Source organism: Danio rerio, chromosome 25 (assembly GCF_049306965.1).
Source record: "Danio rerio strain Tuebingen ecotype United States chromosome 25, GRCz12tu, whole genome shotgun sequence".
NCBI lineage: Eukaryota > Metazoa > Chordata > Actinopteri > Cypriniformes > Danionidae > Danio > Danio rerio.
In genome coordinates this window covers 17,115,632-17,140,219 of record NC_133200.1, presented here as the reverse complement: position 1 = coordinate 17,140,219, position 24,588 = coordinate 17,115,632, and the positions used below count along the sequence as shown (strand labels likewise).

Here is a 24,588-nt window from a genome sequence, read left to right as displayed (position 1 = left end):
GTTTAAGACTTTATACTGTACCTTACGATCGTAACCATATCTCACGACTGCGACTTTATACTGTACCTTTTGATTGTGACTATGCCTCACGTTTAAGACTTTATAACTCACAACTGTGACTTTATACTGTACCTTATGATTGTGACTATACATCTCACGACTGTGACTTTATACTGTGCCTTTTGATTGTGCCTATATTTCTCAGGACTGTGACTTTATACTGTACCTTTTGATTGACTATAACTCATGATAGTAACTTTTTACCGTACCTTATGATTATGACTATATATCTCACGACTGCGACTTTATAATGTACCTTATGATTGTGACTATACATCTCACGACTGTGACTTTATACAGTACCTTATGATCATGACTATATATCTCATGACTCTGACTTTATACTATAACTTATGATTTTGACTTTATGCCTCACGTTTGAGACTTTATAACTTACGATTGCGACTTTATAATGTACCTTTTCATTGTGCCTTTATATCTCACAATTGTGACTATAGTATTGAGACAAAAGTCAAGGTTGCAACTTTATACTGAACCTCAAAAACAATGTTTTACCTAACATACGTGACTTTAGACCTCATACATACTATACTGTACTTCAGAACTGCACTTCAAAATTGAATTGATGTTTATTTCTCAGGGTTGCAGCTTTTATGCAGATCTTTCCTCATGCCTGTGGTCAATTCACCAGAAACCAGACAGATCACCATCATAGTTCCAGATTATTTCTGTCTTTCTCTGCACTCAGGACAGCCCTTAAAAGTCACTGGCATATTCCCGGAAGCATGGATTGTGTAACAGTATCATTTTGCTCTATAGGCAACAGAAGGAAAACTTATTGAAAGGCCCTCATAAAGAACTACAGTCTACAAGAGACTAAACAGATCAAGAAAAGCAAACATCTAATGATGAATCTCATACACTGAATTACAAAATCTAAATAATCCAGAGGGTAGTAAACTGCTGCTTTTTTAGGATGGAGACATACAAAAAAACACAAATATTTATCTACGCAACCTGACATTCAGGTCAAAATAAACAGAGCGAGCATGCAAACACAGAAGAAACACCTGCGGTTGAAGTAAAGAAAATGATTCACCAGTCTAAGCAACACACACTCAAAATAAGCAATCCTGCACAACTAGAAGAAGAAAATAATCTTTGTAATAAACCAAAACCACTCAAGTTACATATCCAAGGGCAAAAAGAAACACTATGACCACCACCACCACCATTGGAAAATGCTTATCAAAATATTTTTATCTTGCATTACATCGTCGACTGTCATCATACCTGAGAACAACAATAACTAACAACAAGAAACCAAAATTGGTCTCTTAGTAACCATCATGGAAAATCCATCCAGTAATGTTTTAAAACATTTATGCTGGTTTCTATCTAATAGAACATCTTGGAAAAGCAATAAAAACAAAAAAAAAGTTATTGTTAATTTAATCTAATCTAATCTAAAATGTAGGTAACTTTTTCTTTATTTAAGATTTAACAGAACCACCATCCATTGAGGTAAAGACGGTTTTATATTCACACATTTGGACTCCTTATTTCAGAACATTTTAGAAAAGTATTCATTGCAAATGCAAATTCTAAATAGTGAAATCATATTAGCAGTAGGCATGGGCCGGTATAAGTTTCTGACGGTATGATAAGCTTGGATCAAAATATCATGGTTTCACAGTATTACATTATTGTGTTTACTGCTGAAATAATACATTTTTTTAAATGTCGTAGTAAATATTTTTCTTTTACCCATTTAACACAATACATCACGTTGTAGGAAACATTTATAATATTTTTGAACAACAAACATGTCACGCTACATAATTAAAATAAACCATTGACTTCTACTATCTACATCAGCTTCAAAAACACAGATTTCCTTACAACACACAAAAAAAACTCTACATATACCCAAGAAATGGTATCACAAAACATTTTGACAGTTTTAATACCTTGACTTTTTCAAATCGCGGCAAACCTTGAAACCGGTTATCAACCCCTTATTAGCAGCCAATGACCATCAAAGTACAACATTGTTCACGGTCGATCAAATAGTGCTAATGTTGTTTTGAAGTCATATGTACATATGATTTCAGTTTGAATATTAAAAGTACCACATTAAACAATATATGGAGCTGTGACTGAATGAACGTGTGAATATAAAACCAACTTTACCTCAATCTACCATCCTTGGTTATTATGCAAGTCAATCACTACTACTAAATTAGTGTGGCACTTAACTATACATTTACTGTAGGTCTTATGAAGCAAAAACCAAACATTGTTTACAACATTGTAATACACAGCCCTCTGCAAATGGCAAAAGACATCAATGTATCATCAAAACACGGGTATCAACGTTTTCAAGCCTCAAAGTGCTGTTTTCTTTTTACACTTTCTGTTACAAATGAAATAAACAATGGTTTTCTGGGAGTCTAATAGTATTTGGGTACACAAATTGAACAATCCAACATAAAACAACAACGTGTTTTCTTTCTATTGTATCTATACATGCAGTAAATACAATTAACCTGTATTAAATGTTACAAAAGAAAAAAAAATCCCAGAATTCTTAAGCTGGCTTGAAATGCAGGCCTTAAAACAGATGCAAATTATGATATTAAAATAAAACAATTTACACACATACATTCTTAATGTTAAAAGGAAAATGTCACCTGAGTGAATGAACAGCAGTCTTTCATTTTTGGTGAACTGTCCCTTTAAAGTGCTCCTTCAGGTGAATTTCCCAACAGGCAATGATGTCAGTTTAGCTAGGCAACTGATAATATATCAAACATTATGCTTTACTGCTTCATTATCTGGAAGATAAACTATAAACCCACAAACTCAGACAGCTGACAAGCACTCCAAAGGCTGTGGTAAATTATTTACACCACTCTTGAAACTAACCTGGTTAAGATGTAATCAAACACCCAATTGGAAATCCAATACAAACTTAACATTATGTATTAGCTACTGCAACACACGTATCATAAACTGACATTTAAAAAAAATATATATTACTATGTAGCTTTAATATCTATATAGCAAGTGTTCTGTCAATGAAGCGCGTGCCCAATACAGCGCGCGTCACTTCAAGTTACACTGACACGCGCTCAAATGAAATGACCAACAAACTTACTTTTTTTAGCTGTGATGTGACTTTTGGCTTCAGCGACAGCGAAAGCGGCAGAACGTGTTCGACAGCGGTGGATATTATCCTGTATCAAACCGTTAGCTCGCAAAAGAGAAATGTTTGTATCTTAAGAGAGTTCATCCACTCAGCTGTTGACATCGCTCGCGCTCGAGACTCACTGGCTCTTTATGTTCTTTATAGTTGGAGGCGGAGCTTCAGCACGACGACCAATGGGAAGAGCAGATCAACTCCACAAACACCAGTCAAACCGAGCTTTAAATATTTTAATACTTTACACTTCATTCTCAACAGAAACCTCGGAGGGTTTTGAGCTAACAAATGTATGTTCAAAATAAAATAAAAATGAGGTTTCAAAAGTGTGTAAACATAGTGGAAAGTGTTTCAGTAATAGTTTAGTCTATGCTAAATATTCTTTTGTTATAGCATAACAGCAAACTTTGTGTCCTTACAAGTACAAACGCACTGCAGAACTTACAACATGCATGATGTTGCCTATGAAACAGCCTCTCTTACACAAACAGATATACAGTACACACACGTTTTACTGCCCTCTGTCTTTCAGACGCCTCATATTCCTGGCGCTTCTTTAACAACTCTACTAATACCAGACAATACTCATAATGTTGATACATATGACGAGCATGAACTAACGTTATATTTCAACCTCACCTTCAGCAGCGGAGCGGTTCTCCTGGCACGAGCACTGCAGCTGAATCACACACATGCTGGCAGGTGTTTCATTAGCACGGAAAGTCACTGTGATGATGGAGCCGATGCTGGACTCTATCTCCATCTTCTGGACTGTTGAAGGATGTGCATATTTAACTCCTAAAAAGTTAGTAAAATCTAATTATACATCATTTGGTATTCACTTTCCTATGTTCAAAAATGTATGAATTATTATTGAATAATATAATGAGCTTAGATTAATACTAGTTTCAAAATAATAATCAATTATGATTTGAACAATTATGATTATGATCTGTAAAATAACCATTACAGATTTTTTTGTAAATTATAAAGAAAAAAAATGTTTAAAAATGAAGATTTCTTCCCCACAGGTTCTTTGTTCACAATTGCTCAAAGTGCTAATATTAGTGAATGACACCACATGTATACATTGCCAAGATATTGTATTTCAAAACAATTGTCATATTTTTGTCCTTCTGTTTTTCTGTGCTCCGGTTTCCCCACAGTCCAAAGACATGCGGTACAGGTGAATTGGGTGGGCTAAATTGTTCGTAGTGTGTATGAGTGTGTGTGGATGTTTCCCAGGGATGGGTTGCGGCTGGAAGGGCATCCGCTGTTTAAAAACATGCTGGATAAGTTGGCGGTTCATTCCGCTGTGGCGACCCCGGATTAATAAAGAGATTAAGCCGACAAGAAATTGAATGAAAAATGTTTTGACGTGTGTCTGTGTGCATAAGCGAAACTCCACCAATTGACAGAAGTGAAGAACAAACATTTGGAGAAACCAGGCTCAGCCCGGCCAACAAACAGCAGTTTTCTACTGGCCAAATGTTATGAGCAGAGCTGCAGTTTGGCCATGAAAGAGCATTTATTGTTATTATCACCAGTAAAATAGTCATTTGAGATGTCTCTATGTTACTCAGTAAAAATATCATTGATAGATATCTTTAATCACTATTTATAGATATTAATGTAATATGATCTTTACTCTGGATGGGTGTTTCCCAGTACTGGAAGGGCATCCGCTGTGTAAAACATATGCTGGATAAATTGGCGGTTTATTGTGCTGTGGCAACCCCAAATTAATAAAGGGACTAAACTGAAGGAAAATTATTACTTCTAAAATCTAAAAACTTCAAAAATTATGTTTACTTTTAATGATTTTCAGCATTAAAGAAAAATCACTCATTTTGACCCAGACAGTGTATTTTTGACTACTGCAAGACTGATGAACTGCAAGTAACATTTGACTAGATATCTTTCAGTAGTGAAACACAAATAAACCAGGAGGACACATACATCATTTCCTTTTTTTTGAGCACTATTGCTATCCTTATTCCTTTACATTCCGACATTTAAATGTAGGACAGAAATGTGTTTCAGTCATTGTTGGTTTCTTCTAAAAGATGCTGTAATGTGATTGACTGGTGTCTTGTGTTTCTTTAATAATGATTTAACATGTTTCTCTTTTATCTATTATTTTTGGAGATTTCTTCTTAATGTTGCTGGACAATGAAGAACAGACAGGCAGTGGACAGCTTGTGATGGCAGTAACTTTGAGCAGAACAGCTGCTTCTACAAGCGACAGCCCAAATCACACTGAGATCATCATGAGACTGTTCTTACAGAGCTGCTTGTGTTCCCAATGTCTGACCTATAAAAACAATGTTTGACGTGTGCAGTGTATCTGCTTGGCATCTAAAAAGTAGACCTTAGGTATTCAGGAACTTCTCTTGGAGCCGTATACATGAAGCTGTCAAACACAGTCCAGTTACTCAAGTCTAAACTGTTGCTTTAAGCTGAGATTGTCAAAGTTTGAACAATTTAGTCTCAAAGAGTGGTCTGCAATCTTGACTGTATCAGGGGGGAAATATTTGTTGTATCAGTATGTGATATTGTAATATAAAACAACATATTGTGTAACAGTAAAACCTTCTCTGTGGTTCCATTTGGCTAAACAGGCTCCACAAATGTGTGTTAAATCATAGTAAACAGTATATGGCACTACTGTTCGGTAAAGAGATTCCTTCACCCAATAATGAATATTCTGTCATCTTTTACTCTGCCCTTACGATGAGTTTCTTCTGTTTTCACAAAAGAAGATGTTTTGAAAAATGGTGGAAACCTGTAACTATTGACTTTCATTGTATTTGTTTTCCTAATATAGATGCCAGTGGTTACAGATTTTCAGATTTCTTCAAAGTATCTTCTTTAGTGTTCAACAGAAGAAAGAAACTCAAAGGTTTGGAAGCGCTTGAGTAAATAGTTTAGGGAGAACTCTCGCTTTAATTGAGTAAGGAGTCATTTAGAAAAGTCACAGAAATGATGATCAGAGCTTCAGTTTGATTCACAGGACTTTATTTGAATTATTAACAATAAATAAAAGCAATTCATTACAAAACAATTATGAACACTTAATTATAAAACAATCTCTCTCTCTTATGACAGAACACCAGATTCATTTATGAGGTAGAAAATAGTCAAGCAGATCTTTGATGACACTTTAGAGGAGAAAACTGTGACAGCACTGGACTTCCTAATGGAGTTTTAGCATTAATTCAGTTCAATTCATCTTCATTTCTATAGCGCTTTTACAATGTGGACTGTCAAAGCAGCTTAACATAGAAGTAAATTGAAACTGTGTCAGTCCAGATTTCACAGTTGAAGTTCAGTTCAGTTCAGTTCAGTGTGGTTTAATTGTCACTGCTGAAAGTCCAAACACTGAAGAGGAAATCCATCGATGCGCAGCTCCACAAGTCCCAAACCAAGCAAGCCAGCGGCGACAGTGGCGAGGAACAAAACTTCACCAATTGACTAAAGTGAAGGAAAAAACCTCGAGAGAAACCAGGCTCAGTTGGGCACGACCATTTCTCCTCTGGCCAAACGTCTTGTGCAGAGCTGCGGTCTAGGCACCATTAATTACCATTATTGTCATTAATTACTCGCCTCATGTCCTTAGTTCAAATTCATGTTTACTTCATATTGAGAACACAAATGAGAACATTTTAGATGAAATCTGAGAGCTCTCTGACCCTCAAACCACACGTTCATAAGAGCACAGTGTACTGTATGTGTGTCGCACTGCTGATGTTTAACCCAGAGGCCTGCGCGACTTCCTCTCTTTTAAACAAAGCGTGGGCACATCCGAGGTAAACGTCAGCAGCGCGACACACATACAGCGCAGGACAGGGCTCTCATGGTTTGATGAAGTTTTCTGTGATTTCAACATTTCTTCATCTTTGTGGTTTATGGAGGATCAGAGAGTTTTCATCTCAAATATTTTCACTTTCTGAAATAATAAAACAGAAATAATGACTACAGAAGTTCTGTACTGCACTGTATGTGTGTCGCACTGCTGATGTTTAACCCAGAGGCCTGCGCGACTTCCTCTCATTTAAACAAAGCGTGGGCACATCTGAGGTAAACGTCAGCAGTGCGACACACATACAGTGCAGGACAGAGCTCTCGTCAACACACGTCATGAACTGACACTGAAGAGAAGTAAGGTCTTAGAGGTTTGGAATGACATGAGGGAGTTATTAATAACTTTAACAGTCTTGTGAAATGTCTGGAAATGGTGCTCTTCTCCTCCTCGCTTCTTTAGTTTTTTCTAAAATGGAGAAAAACAATCAGAAACAACACAAAGTTATTTAAGCAGTAATATGAAGGGCTGTCAAATAAAACTCGCTGTGTTCCTCTACCTCCTATTGTATAACTGCTTCACAGGATTTGGGGTCGTTGGATTGAACCAGCAGTGCTCTTCTACCTGGTGTAACTGTAGCCGTTTAGCTGGATTACGAATCAAACACTGGGAAATCAGGTCCACGCATGCTGAAAAGTGTCACAGAGAGTGTGAAATATGTCTGCATACTCAAGATTCATAAGCGTCTTTAAATCTTACAACATCAAATGTTACAAAACATCCACAATTAAGTGACTTTAATATCTACAGGTCCTGTAAGCATTATATTTAATCCAGTTTACTTATGACTGACATGTTTTATTCTGTCACTGAGGCTGAGATTGTTCAGAGGTGTCTGCTTACCTGTAGATAATCTGGGGTGTATCTCAATGCAGCCAAACATTATTGACTGTCTGTTATTAAAGGCCAGTCGTCCATGCATTATTTCATACAGCATGATGCCTATTGTCCAGACGTATGCCGGGTAAGCATGGAATACACGACACCTCAAAGCCTCGGGTGGCATGCCATGTCCAGCTCCTGTAAGAGAGACATTTCCAGAATTCATTTCATAAGACAATACTGTGACCAAAGAAACTAACACAGAATGCCAACTCACCTCGATAGTCACTTTTGTTGAAAGGCTTTTGGGTAATTGGCTGAGCACATCCAAAGTCGATCAATTTGAGCTCTAATCGGGGTAGAGTCACCAGGATGTTCGCCGTGTGTATATCACCATGGAAAACTCCACGCTCAGTGCAGAACATTACAGCTCGGATCAACTGACGCATTAACTGGCGTGCTTGGTTTTCTTCAATGTCCGCTGTATCTTTGATGTACTGAAGCAAGGTCTTGCATGACTCTGCGTACTCCAGAATGAGAACAAAGTTGTCCTCAATCTCAAGCCAGTGGTGTAATCTGATGATGTTTGGACATCGCGGAGCATTCATCAACCTAAGCATCATTGCCACTTCCGCAAGCACAGGTGTGGAATGACCATCCTAGAAAGAAAACAGATTTCAAAGATATTACCAAAGCAGAATTGCACAAAGTACAGAAACACAAACTTCACTGTGTGAATAATCACTAAGCTCCATGTTCCGACACATTTTTGCTTGTATTTGAGCATTCAGTCATGCAGTTTAAGCTAAAAGAGGACTCTACATGTGTGTGTTTTGTCCGTCTCTGAGGCTGAGCACATGCACACAACAGCACAAGCTCTCTGTAGCACTATTGAATGAATCATATACACTCTAATAAATCAAGCACATCACATGCTGCAAAAGTCCCGCTACAGGATTTCACTGATTTCCAGCTTTGTGTAGAAATGAATGCAGACTGCTTTACAAGGGGCCGGGATATGAATCAATGATCATTTTCATCTCCATTAATGTTAAATGAATTTTAATTAATTCCACAGCCCGACATTCATGTGTTCAAAACTTGTCTCTGGGTGAAGGATGACTAAATGCTCAGCACATTTTCACTGTTGTGTGAATGATTCAACTTACAACGTCCAGATAACGGTCCTGTTGACTCTTCACCATACACTTCAGGGCAACCTGCGGAAAAACAACAACAAATTAAATTAAAGCCAACAAATTATTTATATTTAATAATCAGGAGGAAAATGTTGACTGAATTTAAAAAATAGTTCTCTACCTTTACTCTTTTACTGCGTTTGTGAGATGCCACATACACCTGGCCAAAAGCTCCTTCTCCAATCATGTCTCCGACTTCAAACTGAGACAGATCAAATCCTGAAAAACAGAAAAAAGCAGGAAGATTTACTTGGATTGTCTGGTATGAAACGGATCAAATAAATGACTTCTGTCCTTTAAATCTGGATCTAATGCAATGATCTAAAATCAGTAACTTCTATCAGAATTGCAGGAGTAAATTGATTAATAATTTATATTAATTATGAATTACAGAATGATGACTTACCACGAGTGAGCCCAGAATCCTCCTCAGGACCCTGGCCTGGCAGAAATACTGACTCAAGGTCTGGGTCTGGCTCTGACTCTGGCTCAGGCTGTGGCGTAAAATGCAGGAAAGGGAACTTCGCAGCCTTCCATACTCTCTTAAAGAAAGCAGAGACTCTTTTCCCTTTCCTTCCTTTCTTGGGTTTTTCTAAAATGAAGAAAACAAACAGAAACATCTCCATGAACAGAGCTGCAGCTACAGTGCTCAGAATATTCATATATGCTGTACACCCCATTTTGAAAATGAATATTTTATCCATTTCTCAGCGAATATGGGTAATATATAGCAACATAAACTGGTGCATTTGAACAAAACTGATTTAATAAACAGATTTATTTATTAAAATAATATTTTAGTCACAGAACATTTTTAGAAATGGAAAGATATTAGAATATAGAATAGTGTAAAGCATCCTATAGAAAATATGAATTTAAATGAGAGATTTGTGGGGGTGTACTCATATATGTTTAGCACTGTATTAATTAATACACACCAACAGTACAAGAAATGACACTGTCTGATTTATAAACTAAAAAAGCAAAGAGTAAAAATAACAGATGGCAGAAATAAAATGAACCAAATTCAGGATGACTCACCATCAGTCCCATCAATTTTAGAGGGGTCTTGAACAGACGGAGGCGACTCAGGACTGACCGAATCTGCATCCGTCATTTTCTTAATATTGGAGGGGCCCGGCTGAGGATCTTCACAGACCTGGACTGGCGGACGCATCTGCTCAGGGTCAACATGATCTGCGATGGTCGTTGACTGGATCCTGGAAGGTCCTGGAACAGCCAACGACTCGAGACTGTCGCAGACCTGGACTGGCGAACGCATCTGCTCGGTGTCAACATGACCTGTGAGGGCTGTTGAGGACTCAGGACGGGCCCAATCTGCATTCGACACATCTGCTGTTTGCTTGATCCTGGAGGGGCCCGGAACACTCAACGGCTGTGGATCTTCACAGACCTGGACTGGCGGACGCATCTGCTCAGGGTCAACATGATCTGCGATGGTCGTTGACTGGATCCTGGATGGTCCTGGAACAGCCAACGACTCAAGACTGTCGCAGACCTGGACTGGCGGATGCATCTGCTCAGGGTCAACATGACCTGTGAGGGCCGTTGAGGACTCAGGACGGGCCCGATCTGCATTCGGCACATCTGCTGTTTGCTTGATCTTGGAGGGGCCCGGAACACTCAACGGCTGAGGATCTTCACAGACCTGGCCTGGCAGCCACACCGGCTCAAGGTCTGCATGTGCTGCGACGGTCCTGGAGGGACCTGGAACAGGCAGGTGCTCGAAATTGTCGTTATCTGACTGTGGTTCAAAGGGAACCACTCTGCTCCGGTCAGAGCTAAGGAAAGGGCGCTTTGCAGCCTTCCATACTCTCTTAAAGAAAGCAGAGACTCTTTTCCCTTTCCTCCCGTTCTCTGGGTTTTCTAAAGTAAAGGAAATGAACAGGGAAATTTTAGAAAACTCTTTAACCTCAGGTTTACAATAGACAAACTGTTGAAAATTAGACATATAAAAGACAATCACACAAAACAAACATCAAGAATAAATGTACAATTATAATAGAAAATGTTTAAAAACTACAATTAATTACGTGGAATTGCAAATCATTTCTATGACATAATACGACAAAAACAACATCATAGTCAATAAGTCATCCATTTTAGACATTAGGAAAAATCCTATTAGCAACTGTTTTGCAAAAATAAACATTTTACACCTGCTCACACGAAATGCAAACTATTATAATAACTCATTTTTGAGTCAATATTCTGAGTTATAGAATATTTTATTATAGTTTGAGCTATTTAACAATCACCATCACAATGTTTAATTAAATTTATGAAGCCTTTTATTTGTTTGTCAGTGGGTGCCACATCTACATCTACATTCTTCCTCAAGCACCACTTCTCCACCACAAAAAAAATAATGAAACTAAATCCACATTTTTGCAGCTTTCCATTAGCAATCGTCAAACTCAAAGTGAACAATTTCTCTAGCGCTAGATCTTCAGTTAAGAAATCTGTGAGTAAATTATAACTTCAACATTTAACAATCAGTCTTAGAAATCCAAATGAAAAAGTCTTGCTCCAAAACTTCAGTTACAGAAACAGAGCTATAGACATTTATTATTATGCAGGTAAAGTTGGATATATATTTATTCATTTAACTGAATATTTGCCTCTAAAATATTATTATTATTATAGTTTTTCTTAAATAATAGGTGGGAATACACCGTTTTTGTAAACTCTCATCTCACCTGTTGGGCTTCTCGTCGTGTTACGAGGTGTAGGAGAAGCCATCGTGTCACTCTGATGATTATTGTTGACAAATACAGGCGTGATCAAATTATCTCGAGTAAAAAACACAGTCGACATATTATTTGCTGTTTGAGATGCAAAACAAGTCGCTAAAGTCATTAAATCACTGTTCACTGTACTCGATCGTTTGTCACTCTGAGGAATTCTGTCGGCTATGACGTAACGGCATTCTTCTCGTTCTATTTATTCGTCATCAGTGAGATTGCTTCTTCCAGACCCTTACAACTTCAAGATATTATTTGTTACTATAAAGGCAAAACTGATATATCAGAGAACTACATTATTAACTTTTTTATTTTGTATGGAAAACATTTTATTCACAGACAAAAATTCTCCATTTCGCAGCCTTCTTTTCCACATTTTTTTAATTGAAATTGATGTTTTTATTAAATCTCTAAGACTAGTTAATAACAAGAAAAGTGACATATTCTTGGATTATTATGATAAATATTTTGGAAATATCACGGATACATAAGTCCTTGTTTCCTCTTCCTGTATCTGTGTTATGTATATATCTCTGTTTAATTGTTTATTTTTTAATGAAAAACTTTTTCTCTTTTGTTTCTCTTTTAATTTAATTTTTATATATATGTTTATATTATTTATCCTGATCTGTTAATATCACTGTTTTTTGTATAAAATTGGATTTTGTATCTTTGTTATTGAAGTCAATAATAAAAAATATTAAAAAAACCATCAGTGAGGTGATATTTTACCAAAGCATATAAACGTATTAAAGTTGTTTATCACAGTCAATAATAAGTGGACATTAGTGTTTCAAACATAAAAGATTGAATAACAAACATGAAGGGTTGGGCTAAAATAGTCCATAAATTATCAGTCCACAAGAGAAAGAAAAAATGTATTATGATTTATTGGACAAATAACAAACTGGTAGGCACAAATAACCTCACTATTCAGAAATTGGTCATCTGAATAATAAAACAATAACAGTAATAATTAATAATGTCCTTCCCTTTTTATGCCTCTCTTGTAAATTAGTAAAATTCTTCTTTGAGATAAAATATAATCGCTAAAATATTATCATTATCAGTGGAGTTGACTTATTATATAAAGCTCTGTTTAAATCTTATTGATCTATGGAGGATTTGGTGCTGGACACTTTTTTTTGTTTTGTGTTAAACAATTCACGTCGCGTAGTTGAAAAGTAGTACCAAAATTAAAATGCAACCGAGGTCTTTTTCGCCATCTGGCCGTGAATCGCACGTCTTTTCTACACGGTTCCTGCACGTCGAAATTTATCATGTTCTGGACGTTTGGTCCATGTTCAGGTTTGTTTTTAAAACGCGTACGCGTTAAAAACTTATTATTTAAAGCATTGAAATGCAATCAGGTCCGATTTCGGTCCAGTTATACCTGAACGACTTTATGACATTGTAATCACCTGTAAATCATAATTAATACATTATTTGAGGATGCAATAGTGTTACAATTAAGCAAATTATTTATTGTTCATATAGTCACAGATTTACATCACAGTCAAACAGACACATCTAATAAGAAAAAAAAAACCTACAAAACAGAAATATGGACAACACAAGTAAAATTTTATTTTAGAGTCTTTATTTCTACTATCCTCCAGCTCTTCCTGGAAGGTGCTCACTGTGTTCCTCCATTGCTGCATCTTTTTCTGTGCCTGTAGCATCTGGACTCCATCACTTCACAGCATCTGAGGGAGGAGAATATGATTTTGTATGATCCTAACAACTAAAAACTTACAACAGACCAAGAATTATTGTCATGTTTTATGAATGCACAGTAATGTGCAGAGTAGTATCTAATGTAAATACATACACATTCCCTACCACTCATCATTTTACAACTGCCCATATCCACACATCCACAGTTCTGTTACAAGCAAAGACTGTCATTCATGGCTTACACTGAAATGATCATTTAGTTTAATATTTTCTGTCTGGCTGACAGCCTGAATCTGTACAAACATTTTAAAAAATCTGAACATTAAAACGGGCACGTCTATAAAGAGATATACAGTGATGAATAACAGATGAAATCTACAGTTTGAATAATATCACATGCTGGGTTAATTGTTGTGGTAGTAAAATATATTTTCCTGGAATATTGTGCAGAATTAAACACAAACAATACAAGATAAATATGTTCCGGTTCATGACATTTTTACTCGGTCTCAGAACAGTTGCTGAACCTACATGTGACACCAAAATCACAGTCAGAGCAATACTTAGGCAGACAGATACACACATTCTGTTGCATTTCAAACTTACACCCAGTTCTACTCTTCAGCTTTGATGGACACTTCACAGGATCTTGCTCTCAGAATCCAGTCTCTAGACAGAACATGTAGACATGCTAGAGTCCACATTGACAATTACTGTAACAGAGCAATAGCTAATATCAAGCTTATGATGACGTTAACTTTTCTAGCTGCAATTACTTGTTAAAGCTTTGATCAGGATATGCAGTAATAAGATCACAATATTCAACACAGGTATAAAACTACTTTGTGTATCGAAACATGTTATACAAATGTTTAAAAATTTAATTGCAAATGGATTATAAAATACCGCTGGTAACACTTTACAATAAAGTCTAATTAGTCAATTTGAGTTATTCTGTTAAAATCAACAGTGAGAAACACATTTATTGCAGTTACTATATTGTTAGTTAGAAAACAAGTACAATTTATTAGTTATTAACTTATAATGTACAATTAGACTATAAATAGAGAAATTTTAAGTGATAGCTCATGCATGTCACAGGCCAGATTAAGATATGAAAACATGAATGTGTGAAAATAAATAGCAGGCTAAGTATTCCAGCACGTGGTTAAATAGTGTTTGAGCATTGTTCACCACTACAGGCTCTAGATTTGCAAACATGGACTCAGAAATTCTGAAATACACTTTTAAGCATTCAACAAGTTTCTCACCTACACTGCAGTGTCCTCAGTGAGTGGGATGACAGAGGATTATTTGCACTGGAGACAATTCTAAACTATTATGTTCAGAAATGTGTTAAAAAAAATCTTCTCTCTGTTAAACTGAACTTAGCAAAAAATAATAAATAACCGGGGGCTAATAATTCAGGGGGTTAATAATTCTGACTTCAACTGCATATGAAATTATGAACCTTAATTTCTGTCGTAGTTTCATCGTGAAAGTTGTCTGGAAAGTCGCGTCCATTTAACAGTGATTTTGTAGTCTCGTTCTCCATCTGAGATTATTTATCATTGACATTCATATTAGGAACATTTTAAGTTCATTTTAAAGAGCTGCTTCCGAAACATGTCAGACTAGGCATGGGACGATAACCGTTTTCAATGTATATCGCGGTTTGGAAAACTCAAGCTTTTAAGACAGCCAAAACTTCCTAAGGTATGTGTAAGATTTTTTAATTTACGATTTTTGTTTTAGTTTTTTAGGACAACAGTATCTCCAGCAGAAAAGATTTCCAATGATCCTGGTTTAAACTGTAAAGAAATGTGTTTTTGAAATCACAATGTTATCACAATACCGTGAAACTGTGATATTTTTATCTAAAGATATCTTACCATCACAATCTTATACAGACCCATGTCTACGTCAGACTGCATGCTATGATTTTTTCAAATAAATAACAAATTCTTGATTTTTTTTCCAGAGTCCCAGTTTAATTTGTTGCAGAAATAAACTCAATAGAAATGTACAGTCAATTTAGAAACAATTACAAACAACTACTATTAAAAACAAATGGAGAACATTCCTCTAACCTTTCTAAATGAGGAGAACCCAAACCAACTGAGTCCTGTAAAACACAATAAGTTAAGGCAACTAAATTTGTTTGATGAAACCAATTGCTAAAAACCATTTGAGTAAAAAACTGAGCTATTTTATTAACTCATTACCTTAAACACTGAGTTCAAAACTCTTTGCCAATGAGTAGAATTAACTCTCAGTCAATTTTGAGTTAATAACACTCATTTCATTTTATAAAGCTGACTGTTGGGTTTTACAGTGAAGTATGTGTAAAGGACTATGGAGCAAAACAAAATTAAATTTCTACCCGTTCTCTAGTCATACCTATTTGTTAACCTACAGTTTCGTGTCGAGTTTGAGTGTTTAGTGGCTGCCAGTGAAGTTAAGCGATTCTCTAGGGAGATGTTACACGGAGTAATAGCATACATGACCTGCATTCGGTGGGGACGCTGTTGTGCTAGTTCTTGGACACTTGTTGTAGACCGCCATCAATAAGGACAGTTTTAGTTCAGCTAATGTCTGTTTATTGCTTAGAATACAAACATGGTGTCAGAAGTGCACTAAACTCCGAATATGTCCATGAACAGCATTCCAGCACCTGAGGTCAAGCGGATGTCAGGGGATATATCAAAGAATTGGGACATTTTCAGAGTGGAATATGAGGACTATGAACTAGTGACAGGATTAAATGAGGAACCCAGTGAGGTGAGAGCAGCAGCACTACACCGCCTTATGGGCAACAAACGTCGGCATGTCTACAATCATAATATTGTGTTGACGTAGGAACAAGCTAAAAATCCGAACGCCATACTCGATGCTCTGGGGGCCTTCTTCAAGCCCACAAAAAATGGGATTAACAAGAGATACAGGTTCGGATGCTGCAAAAAAGAAGTGGATGAGCCTATATACAGTTTTCTCACAAAGATGCGGGAACGAGCTTTAACCTGCAACTACAAAGAGCTTAAAGACTAAATGATTCGTGAACGATTTGTCTTGGGCATTGACTATGAGAACACCAGCAGCACAAAATGCCAATGAGCAGAAGTGATGGAGCAACATGTTTTAACAATTGACAGCTCAATCATTGACAGTGTGAATGTCGCAGTAGCACAGAGGCTGAAACACAAGGACGGTGAAAATAATGAGTAAGCGTTCCGTATGCATTTTGCAAGTATTGTTGGGGAGGTAACACGAAAGGCAGAGACCTGTGCCATGCGTATGGGAAGACATGTCGATCATGTGGTGTATTGAATCACTTCGCCAAATTGGGTGGGGCACGACAGAGAGTTTACAATTCAGGCAGAGTCATCATAGTAACGGATAATGCTCAAGACAAACAATTGCCATTCAATGAGGGTTGGCTTTTCACTGCTGAGGAATGCGTTGACACTGTAAAGTGTCCAGGTCCAAAATGGTTTGTGAACTTAACAATTAATAAACAAAAGCAGGCCTGTCAGCTAGATACAGGTGCCACTTGTAACGTTATGAGCAGAAAAATCAAAGAGAAACTGGACTATAAATGCCCCCTGCAACAATGTCGGGTGCGACAATGCTTTCTCTGGGACGATTTCACACAGAATGCACTGTAAAAGGCACCAAACACAAGTTGATTTTCGAGATAGGAGAAGCTAATCAGAATCCACTACTTTCGGGTAACACATGCCAGCAGCTAGGACTCATGAAATTTACCATCCCCAAGGAGCTTCACATTGTTGATTGCTCTGATATTCCCCCTTACGAAGCAACTGCTCATTTGCAGCTACAAGGATGAGTTTAATGATCCAGTCGAGTCTGTCCCGGGTGAAGTTCGATGTGGCTGGACAACAGTTTATCACCAGTGCAATCCGCGCCACGGAACATACCGGTGGCCTTAAGAGCCAGAGTTAAACAGCAGCTTGACAAGCACATCATGGAGGGACACATCACATCGGTCACCAAACCCACTCCATGGATCCGCAACAAGGTAGTTATAGTGAAGCCTGACAAATTGAGAATTTGCATAGATCCAAAGCAGCTGAACCAAGCACTGCAGAAATCTCATTACCACATGCCGATGCTCAAGGACATTCTGTATAAATTTCCAAAAACACGTCTGTTTACGCTGGTGGACGTTCGAGAAGCCTTTTTACACAGCAGACTGGACAATAAGAACAGTTTAACGACAACTTTTTGGATGCCATGGGGCGTATAAGATGGTGTAAACTGCCTTTCACTGTTTCGGTAGCACCTGAGACCGATCAACGCAAGCAACATGAGCAGCTAATGGGACTCTGAGGCATAGAGCCCATTGTGAATGACATACTGGTTGTTGGCTGCAATGACTTGGATGTAGAAGCAGAGCCGGATCATGAGCATGGACAAAATCTGACACCACATGGCAGGACCTGGCAAATATAGTATTAGCTGTTCAGAGGTTCAGGTTCAGTGCGTTACTATACCTAAAGCACTGAGCATTCATGCAACTCGCATTCATACCTCGAAGGTAAGGCCTGTTACAGACTGGCGAAGGAAACACTGCTCTGGCCGAATACGAGGAGCAAGATAAAGGATTTTGTGACAAACTTTGCTGCATGTAACGAGGCAACAAAAGAAAACAATGATGTCTCACAAGATCCCGGTCTGCCCCTGGCAAATTGTAAGTATGGACCTGTATGCGTACAGTAGTAAAGACTTTATCATTGTGGACCACTACTCAGATTACTGGGAAATCAATCAGTTACCAGACTTGACAGCAGACACATTCATCACGCGTTGCAAAGTTCAGTTTGCACGTCATGGGTAGCCGGATCAAGTGATCCCTGACAACGAACTGCAATTTGCTTATGAACCCTTCAGATGTTTTGCAAGACAATGGAGGTTCGCTCATGTAACATCGTCACCCCAGCACCCACAGTCTAATGGAAAGGCTGAGTCCGCAGTAAAGATCGTAAAATCCATATGTAAGAGAGCAAAACTCGATGGGTCAGATGGCTTGAAATTCTACAATGGCGAAACTCGCCGACAGAGGGATTAGACAGCAGTCCCGTGCAATGACTCATGTCCCGTAGACTTAGGATGGGACTTCCGATGGCGAACAGTCTGCTTATTCCAAGCGTGGTGGAGGGAGTTTCAGAGAAACTGAGATGGAAATGTGCATGTCCAAATTCCAGTACGACTTAAGAACCAAAGACCTCCCAGAGCTTAATGTCGGCGAATACATCAGAATAAAACCCCTACGTGAGACCGCACGGGCCGGTGGCGGAGAGGCCAATGTTTAGGAAAGGTGAATCTTATGCTGTTGATGTGGAGGGCACATGGTACAGGCGCAACCGTGTGGATTTGCGAAGAGCCGAGCATTTTGATCAGTTTAATCATCAAGAGGCAGAATCTAAGGAGAACAGCCAGGGCGCTACCGGCTGTAGGGAAATGGTAATCACAAGAGGGGAGAACACTTCAGTTATTATAGACTGTAAACCAGAGCAAGCTCAGGACCAAAGACTAACAGTGACCAACAAACTGTCATCATGGGGAGCGCCGATCATCACTTGCAGCGGCCGTCAATCATGGCCACCACAGAGACTTAACTTGTGAGTTCTAGTAGGCTATTAGGCTAGCATCAAAGGGGAGTTATAAAAAAAAGTTATTCGTTAGTTAGTATTTGATGACCTACTGTTTCCTGTGAAGTTAAGTGATTCTCTAAAGAAAGGGAGATGTTACACCGAGTAATAGCATACATGACCTGCATCCGGTAGGGACGCTGTTGTCCTGGTTCTTGGGCACTTGTTGTTGTAGACCGCCATTATTAAAAGCAGTTTTAGTTCAGTTCATGTCTGTTTATTGCTTAGAATACAAACAATACCTGATGCACAGCCTCATCAAGCTTGTGCTGTGTGTCCTCCATCAGTTTCTCCACCTCTCTGAACATCTCGTTTAAAGTGATTTGTCCGTGAGCCACATTCTCCTCCAGGGTATCACTGATGTCCAGATGCGGGCCTCGGTGAACTGAACTACCCACTGCTAAACCCACACAGAGCATAAAATCAAATCAAACTGTTTTTATGATGTCATCATGTAGACTTCTTACAAAGTATTTTACAGTATTTTAAAATACAGAAATACAAGACACTAAAGTATTTTGATACAAAATAGTAACCCATTTTCATAAACCCAAAAAATACAAATGACAAAATACTGTCATTGAGTTATATACTGTCATTTCTTTCTGTTCGGAACAGCATATTCATTCATTCATTTTCTTTTCAGCTTAGTCCCTTTATTAATCAGGGATATGAACCGCCAATTTATCCAGCATAACTGACCCAGCCGGGGCTCAAACCAGCAACCTTCTTGCTGTAAGGCAATCGTGCTACCCACTGCGCCACCGTGACGCCCAGGACAGCATATTATTTGTAGTAAATAATTGAACTGAACAAATATGCCTCATATGTTTCATTGACAGTTTTATTAATCATGCTCGATTTTTATTTAAGGTGCTTCGATTTAAAAATGAAAATGGCAAAAATAGCTTAGATGTAGGTATAGGCTACTCTTGACACGCTACTTTTAGCTTAGCTTGCTACATTTCCCAGAGGGTAGCTTTTAGTGTAGTTTAGCTATATTTTAAGTAGCTAATAGCTTACCCAACACCTCAAAAGAAAAAGTCACTTACCAGTTTTATAATGATTTGATGAGCTGTAGTTTAAAATGACGCTGGCTTTTTCCTTCTCCTCCAAAGGCTTATAATGGGTAAAGTCTAGATCGGATATGCGGCCGGCCGGAAGTGCGATATGCACATTAATAAAGCACCATTTTTTAATGACACTGTATAACAATAATTAATATTTTTACAGTACTGTGATGGTTGGGTTTAGGGTTGGGTTGGGGGTAGGCGTTAAAAAATACATTTTATTGGGTAATTTAATACATAACAAAACTAATACTCGGTACAACAACTGTTTTTACACTACTGTGACGGTTGGGTTTAGGGTTGGGGTGGGGGTAGACGTTAATAAAATACAACAAATATGAACTTTAATAAATAATATAAATATTTCTGGTTAACTTTGGGCCGCAAACGTATCTGCTCTAGCAACAACTCTTATAATGCGGTCTCTGTTGCCATCTTGTGGATGGACAACGTCAACTGTCTCCTCCAACATAATGAAGCTGCACGCTCAGACTTGCACTATGGAAATTTTTCCTAACAAAATTCAAATGAAAATGAAAATTCTAATGCTTAAAAGATCAAATGATAAATCAAATGCTCAAACTATAAATCAAATGCTTAAACCGACATCGCAAATGATGAATCGAATCCTCAAACAGACTCCGCAAATGATAAATCAAATTCCTATAATAAGGGCGGCTTAAACTTCATAGATTTTGATTCACTGAATAATACCTTAAAAATAAATTGACTTAAACGCTTTTTTCTGAAATCAATCTTCTATTTGGAATGAAATACCTCGTTCTGTTTTTTTCTCAATTAGGAGGCATTGACTTTTTATTAATGTGTAATTTCTCAATTAACAAACTTCCTATCAAACTTTCCAATTTTCACCAGCAAATGCTTCAGGCATGGAAACTTATTTGTAAGCACAATTTCTCGCCACACAATTTTTAAATTTGGATCAATTGTAATATTTTACATAAGAGGAAATCTATATTCTTTAATAACTGGTTCAGTAATGGTATGATATTAGTAAACCAGTCATTTTACAGTAATGGAAATTTATTTACTTACTCTGATTTTACTGCAAGATATACTGAGTCTGCCCATATCTAAAAAAAAAAGAATTCAATATCGTTTGTAAGGCCATCTCCTCTAAAATCTGTATGCTTTTTAGAAATAATAATAAAAATAATAACTTATTGATTTCAGCTTGTTCCATTAGTCCTGATTCTACTGTTGTTGGATCCATTTGATTCTCCTCTAAAAATCCAATCACAAAATCAGATCTTTATTTTTAGACCTTGTCATCTCAAATCCTTCTTCTATTTCTTATTGGAACAACCTCTTTGATGATATTAAATGGTTGTATGTCTGGTTGCTCCCCCAGAATTTTTTTTACCAAATAAAATTAAAGAAATATCTTTTAAAATTATTCACAGGTTTTATCCGGTTAAACAATTTTTACAAAAATTTTAAAATGACATTGACATCTCTTTCTCTTTCTGTGAAACGTCTTCTGAATCTGTTGCTCACTTGTTTTGGGAGTGTCCCTCTGTTAAATCTTTTTGGTCTGATGTAAACTCTCTGTTCAAAAGGTTTGTGGTGATTTTTCTTTAAGCTATAGACATGTTATTTTGGGGTTTTATATTAAAAGAAAACAATTCCTTAATTCAACTTTTTGCATAAACTTCATTTTATTTATTGGAAAGTTTTTTATACACAAATGCAAATATACTCAGTGTAAGCCAATTTTTTTTTTTTTTTTTAAACGAGAACTAGCTCTTTATTTAAAAACCATCACAAACTCTCACAAAAAGAAAGCTATTAAAACTTATAAAAAAAATGTGCTTTATTTAAAATTCTGCAATAATTTCTTTTTTTCTTTGTCATTTGCCCTCAATTATTTCTTCTTTTTTGTTGTTTCTTTCTCTATATCGTTTTCTTTATTTTGATTTACCTATATTATATCTGTTCGAAATTTGTTACATTTCACTTATTTTCTAAACAGTAATATTCCTATTGATTGTACCATACTTCTTTTAGCTTTGTATCTGTATTTGTTATAATGTACTGTTGTTATTGCAATAAAGTACACTCCAAAAAAAAAAGAAAAAAAGATGATTCAAATCCTCAAAATGTTTCCGCAAATGGTGAATCAAATCCTCAAACGACTCAGCAAATGGTGAATCAAATCCTCAAAATGACTCCACAAATGATGAATTAAATCTTCATACTTACTCAGCAAATGGTGAATCAAATCCTCAATATGACTCTGCAAATGGTGAATCAAATCCTTAAAACGACTTCGCAAATGGTGAATCAAATCCTCAAAATAATGACATGGCAAATGATAAATGCAAATGAGGTGTCAATCAACTAGCCTAGGCGGAGCTTTAAGGCGGAAAAGTTTGTTGACAACTACCGGTAGCGCTATGACTTTTTCAAGGCGTTTAGATTTGCGTGCCCTATTCAAAGTCGTATCCGTATAAGAAATACATTTTTACTTGTAGAAGAAAAAGCAAGAAATCCCCTTCTGCTTCTTTCCACATTCTGACGTGTTATAAATATACATATAAATATACATACATGTATATACACACGCAGACATATATTTGATAAAGTATGTGTGTGTGCAGGCCCGTGCAGAGTTTAACTAATAATTATGTTTAACTAATAATTAATTACTGGGATATTATTGTTGACAGTGGTCTTTTTAAAATTATTGTATTAACGTGTTGCACTCACCCGGAGGAGGGCGGCAACGCACTCCATTTCAACAGGTTCTTCCTCCTGCTGCTTATAACAGACCGTAATTTTTGCCGTCCTCGTCTGGCGTGATTTAACCTCTCCCCAGTTTTTCCATCAAAACCTGGAAGGCACATCCTGTGGTGTAAGAAATTTACGGCTGGACTGTGGATGGACGAGAACTTCATCCTCCGTGAAGAGCATAGCACACAAAAAAGTGCTGCCTTTCCTCACAGTAAAATCCACTCATCTCTCCGAATAGCACCAAATCCAACGCATCCTAATATTTTAAACGCTGGGAAACCTATTAAACGACATATACGACAGTTTCTTTTTTAAATAAGTACAAAAAGGTACGCTACAAGATTGATTACTCGTCTCCACCAATGCTCTTTGTTTCTACCGGAACAAAGTTTTCCCTACTTCCGGTCCAGATCGCCATTTTGTGGCATCTACAGGCATCATAAACTGCTTTCAGAACAATTATCGCATCATTTTCTGAGAAACATATTTATTAAGTTATTATTTACGCTAAATTTGATATTATTGACGATTCAGGCTAAAGCAAGACGTTACGAAAGATCATGTGACTGACGTCACTCGCGTAAATGTATGGCCCGTATGGCCTCCTGAAAATTATTCCGGAAAATTATTTCATTTTTTATTAATTACATTACAAAATCCTTTAATGTGCACTAGAGTTATTTATACTCTTTTTGTCTTTTTGACGCATTTAGAAATAATTTACACAGATGCACTTCATCTGTGCCCTATGAAAAATGAAGATTTTACTCAGTTCACGGGCTATGAAGAATAATTTAGATTTTAATCATAAAAATAAAAAATGTCAGTTTCGCAAGGTCTCGCTTTTAGTTAAGTTGCTATAGGAACGCGTGTTATATAAATTCTGACTGCATATAAACAACCCAGCCCATCGCAATCTGTCGGTTGACAGGCGAGTTTTGCAGACCATTTCTGTGCGAATCTGAGATTTATGAAGCTGCTCGAGGATTTCTAAGAAAAGACAAATTGTAAAGAGCACATATTATTTAATCAGTTTTTATTTCCTTTCTTGTTTTCTGTTTTTTTCTTTAAATTTGTTTTATTGTAATTTTTTCATTTTTACTTCGTTTTGTTCATATTTTTCTTTTATTTACTTTGTTTTAAATTATTATTTTTTATATTTTATCTGTATTTTCTTGTTTTATTGCAGGTTTTAGGTCATTACCCATGTCTCACAAGGGTGAAGAAAGAGGAGGTGAGTTTTTAATTTGTCATTTGTTTGTCATTGGTTTGTCACTGTATGATGCTGTACGATGTTTGACTAATATGCAAAAGATCATAGAAGTTTACATGTAGCAAAAAAATAATTAAAAAAATGTTTTGATTAAAGTTTTTTATTCTTTAAAACAATTATAATAAAAGAAAACTGCAGAGTTGCTTCAAGTTCCTACTAAAAGTGTGATAAAAGTAAGCAGTAAAAGTGTTTGCTGTGTGTGATTTTATATTTTAGCCTCAAGCCATTCCAGACCCAGGAGTGCTGCTTTTACCCAGACAGCAGCTCT

The 24,588-nt window shown here is 36.9% G+C and overlaps 2 protein-coding genes across 28 annotated transcripts in view; both read right to left on the bottom strand.

The window, feature by feature from the left end:
* Window positions 1–23,432, bottom strand: part of mical2b (microtubule associated monooxygenase, calponin and LIM domain containing 2b) — a 135,499-nt gene extending 112,067 nt beyond the window's left edge. For 23 of the 26 annotated variants that reach the window (XR_012399945.1, XR_012399942.1, XR_012399944.1 and 20 more), the window contains exon 1: window positions 3,182–3,355. The gene's annotated coding sequence lies outside the window, so the exon portion shown is untranslated. 26 annotated transcript variants of the gene reach the window in all.
* si:dkey-80c24.1 lies at window positions 6,217–13,400 on the bottom strand. Of its 2 annotated transcripts, XM_068217424.2 has the most exons (9): window positions 11,830–13,400; window positions 10,151–10,996; window positions 9,516–9,701; window positions 9,231–9,328; window positions 9,080–9,130; window positions 8,188–8,569; window positions 7,932–8,108; window positions 7,588–7,717; window positions 6,217–7,496 (listed from the first exon to the last, which is right to left on the bottom strand). In XM_068217424.2, exons 1-9 carry the CDS (start codon window positions 11,987–11,989, stop codon window positions 7,487–7,489), a joined length of 2,040 nt encoding a protein of 679 aa, XP_068073525.1. In that variant the 5' UTR covers window positions 11,990–13,400; the 3' UTR covers window positions 6,217–7,486. The 2 variants fall into 2 exon arrangements, with proteins under 2 accessions (XP_068073525.1, NP_001410212.1); NM_001423283.1 differs by lacking the exons at window positions 9,516–9,701; window positions 10,151–10,996; window positions 11,830–13,400 and having other exon boundaries at window positions 6,258–7,496; window positions 9,231–9,316.
* Window positions 23,433–24,588: the final 1,156 nt, after the last annotated feature.

Coding starts and splice junctions, on each gene's coding strand:
- si:dkey-80c24.1 (XM_068217424.2), bottom strand. CDS start 11,989: ATGACTTTAGCGACTTGTTTTGCATCTCAAACAGCAAATAATATGTCG. Junction 8,570..9,079: donor AGGACCGTTATCTGGACGTT/GTAAGTTGAATC, acceptor TTTTCTTTCTAG/GATGGTCATTCCACACCTGT. Junction 8,109..8,187: donor CAACAAAAGTGACTATCGAG/GTGAGTTGGCAT, acceptor TCTCTCTTACAG/GAGCTGGACATGGCATGCCA.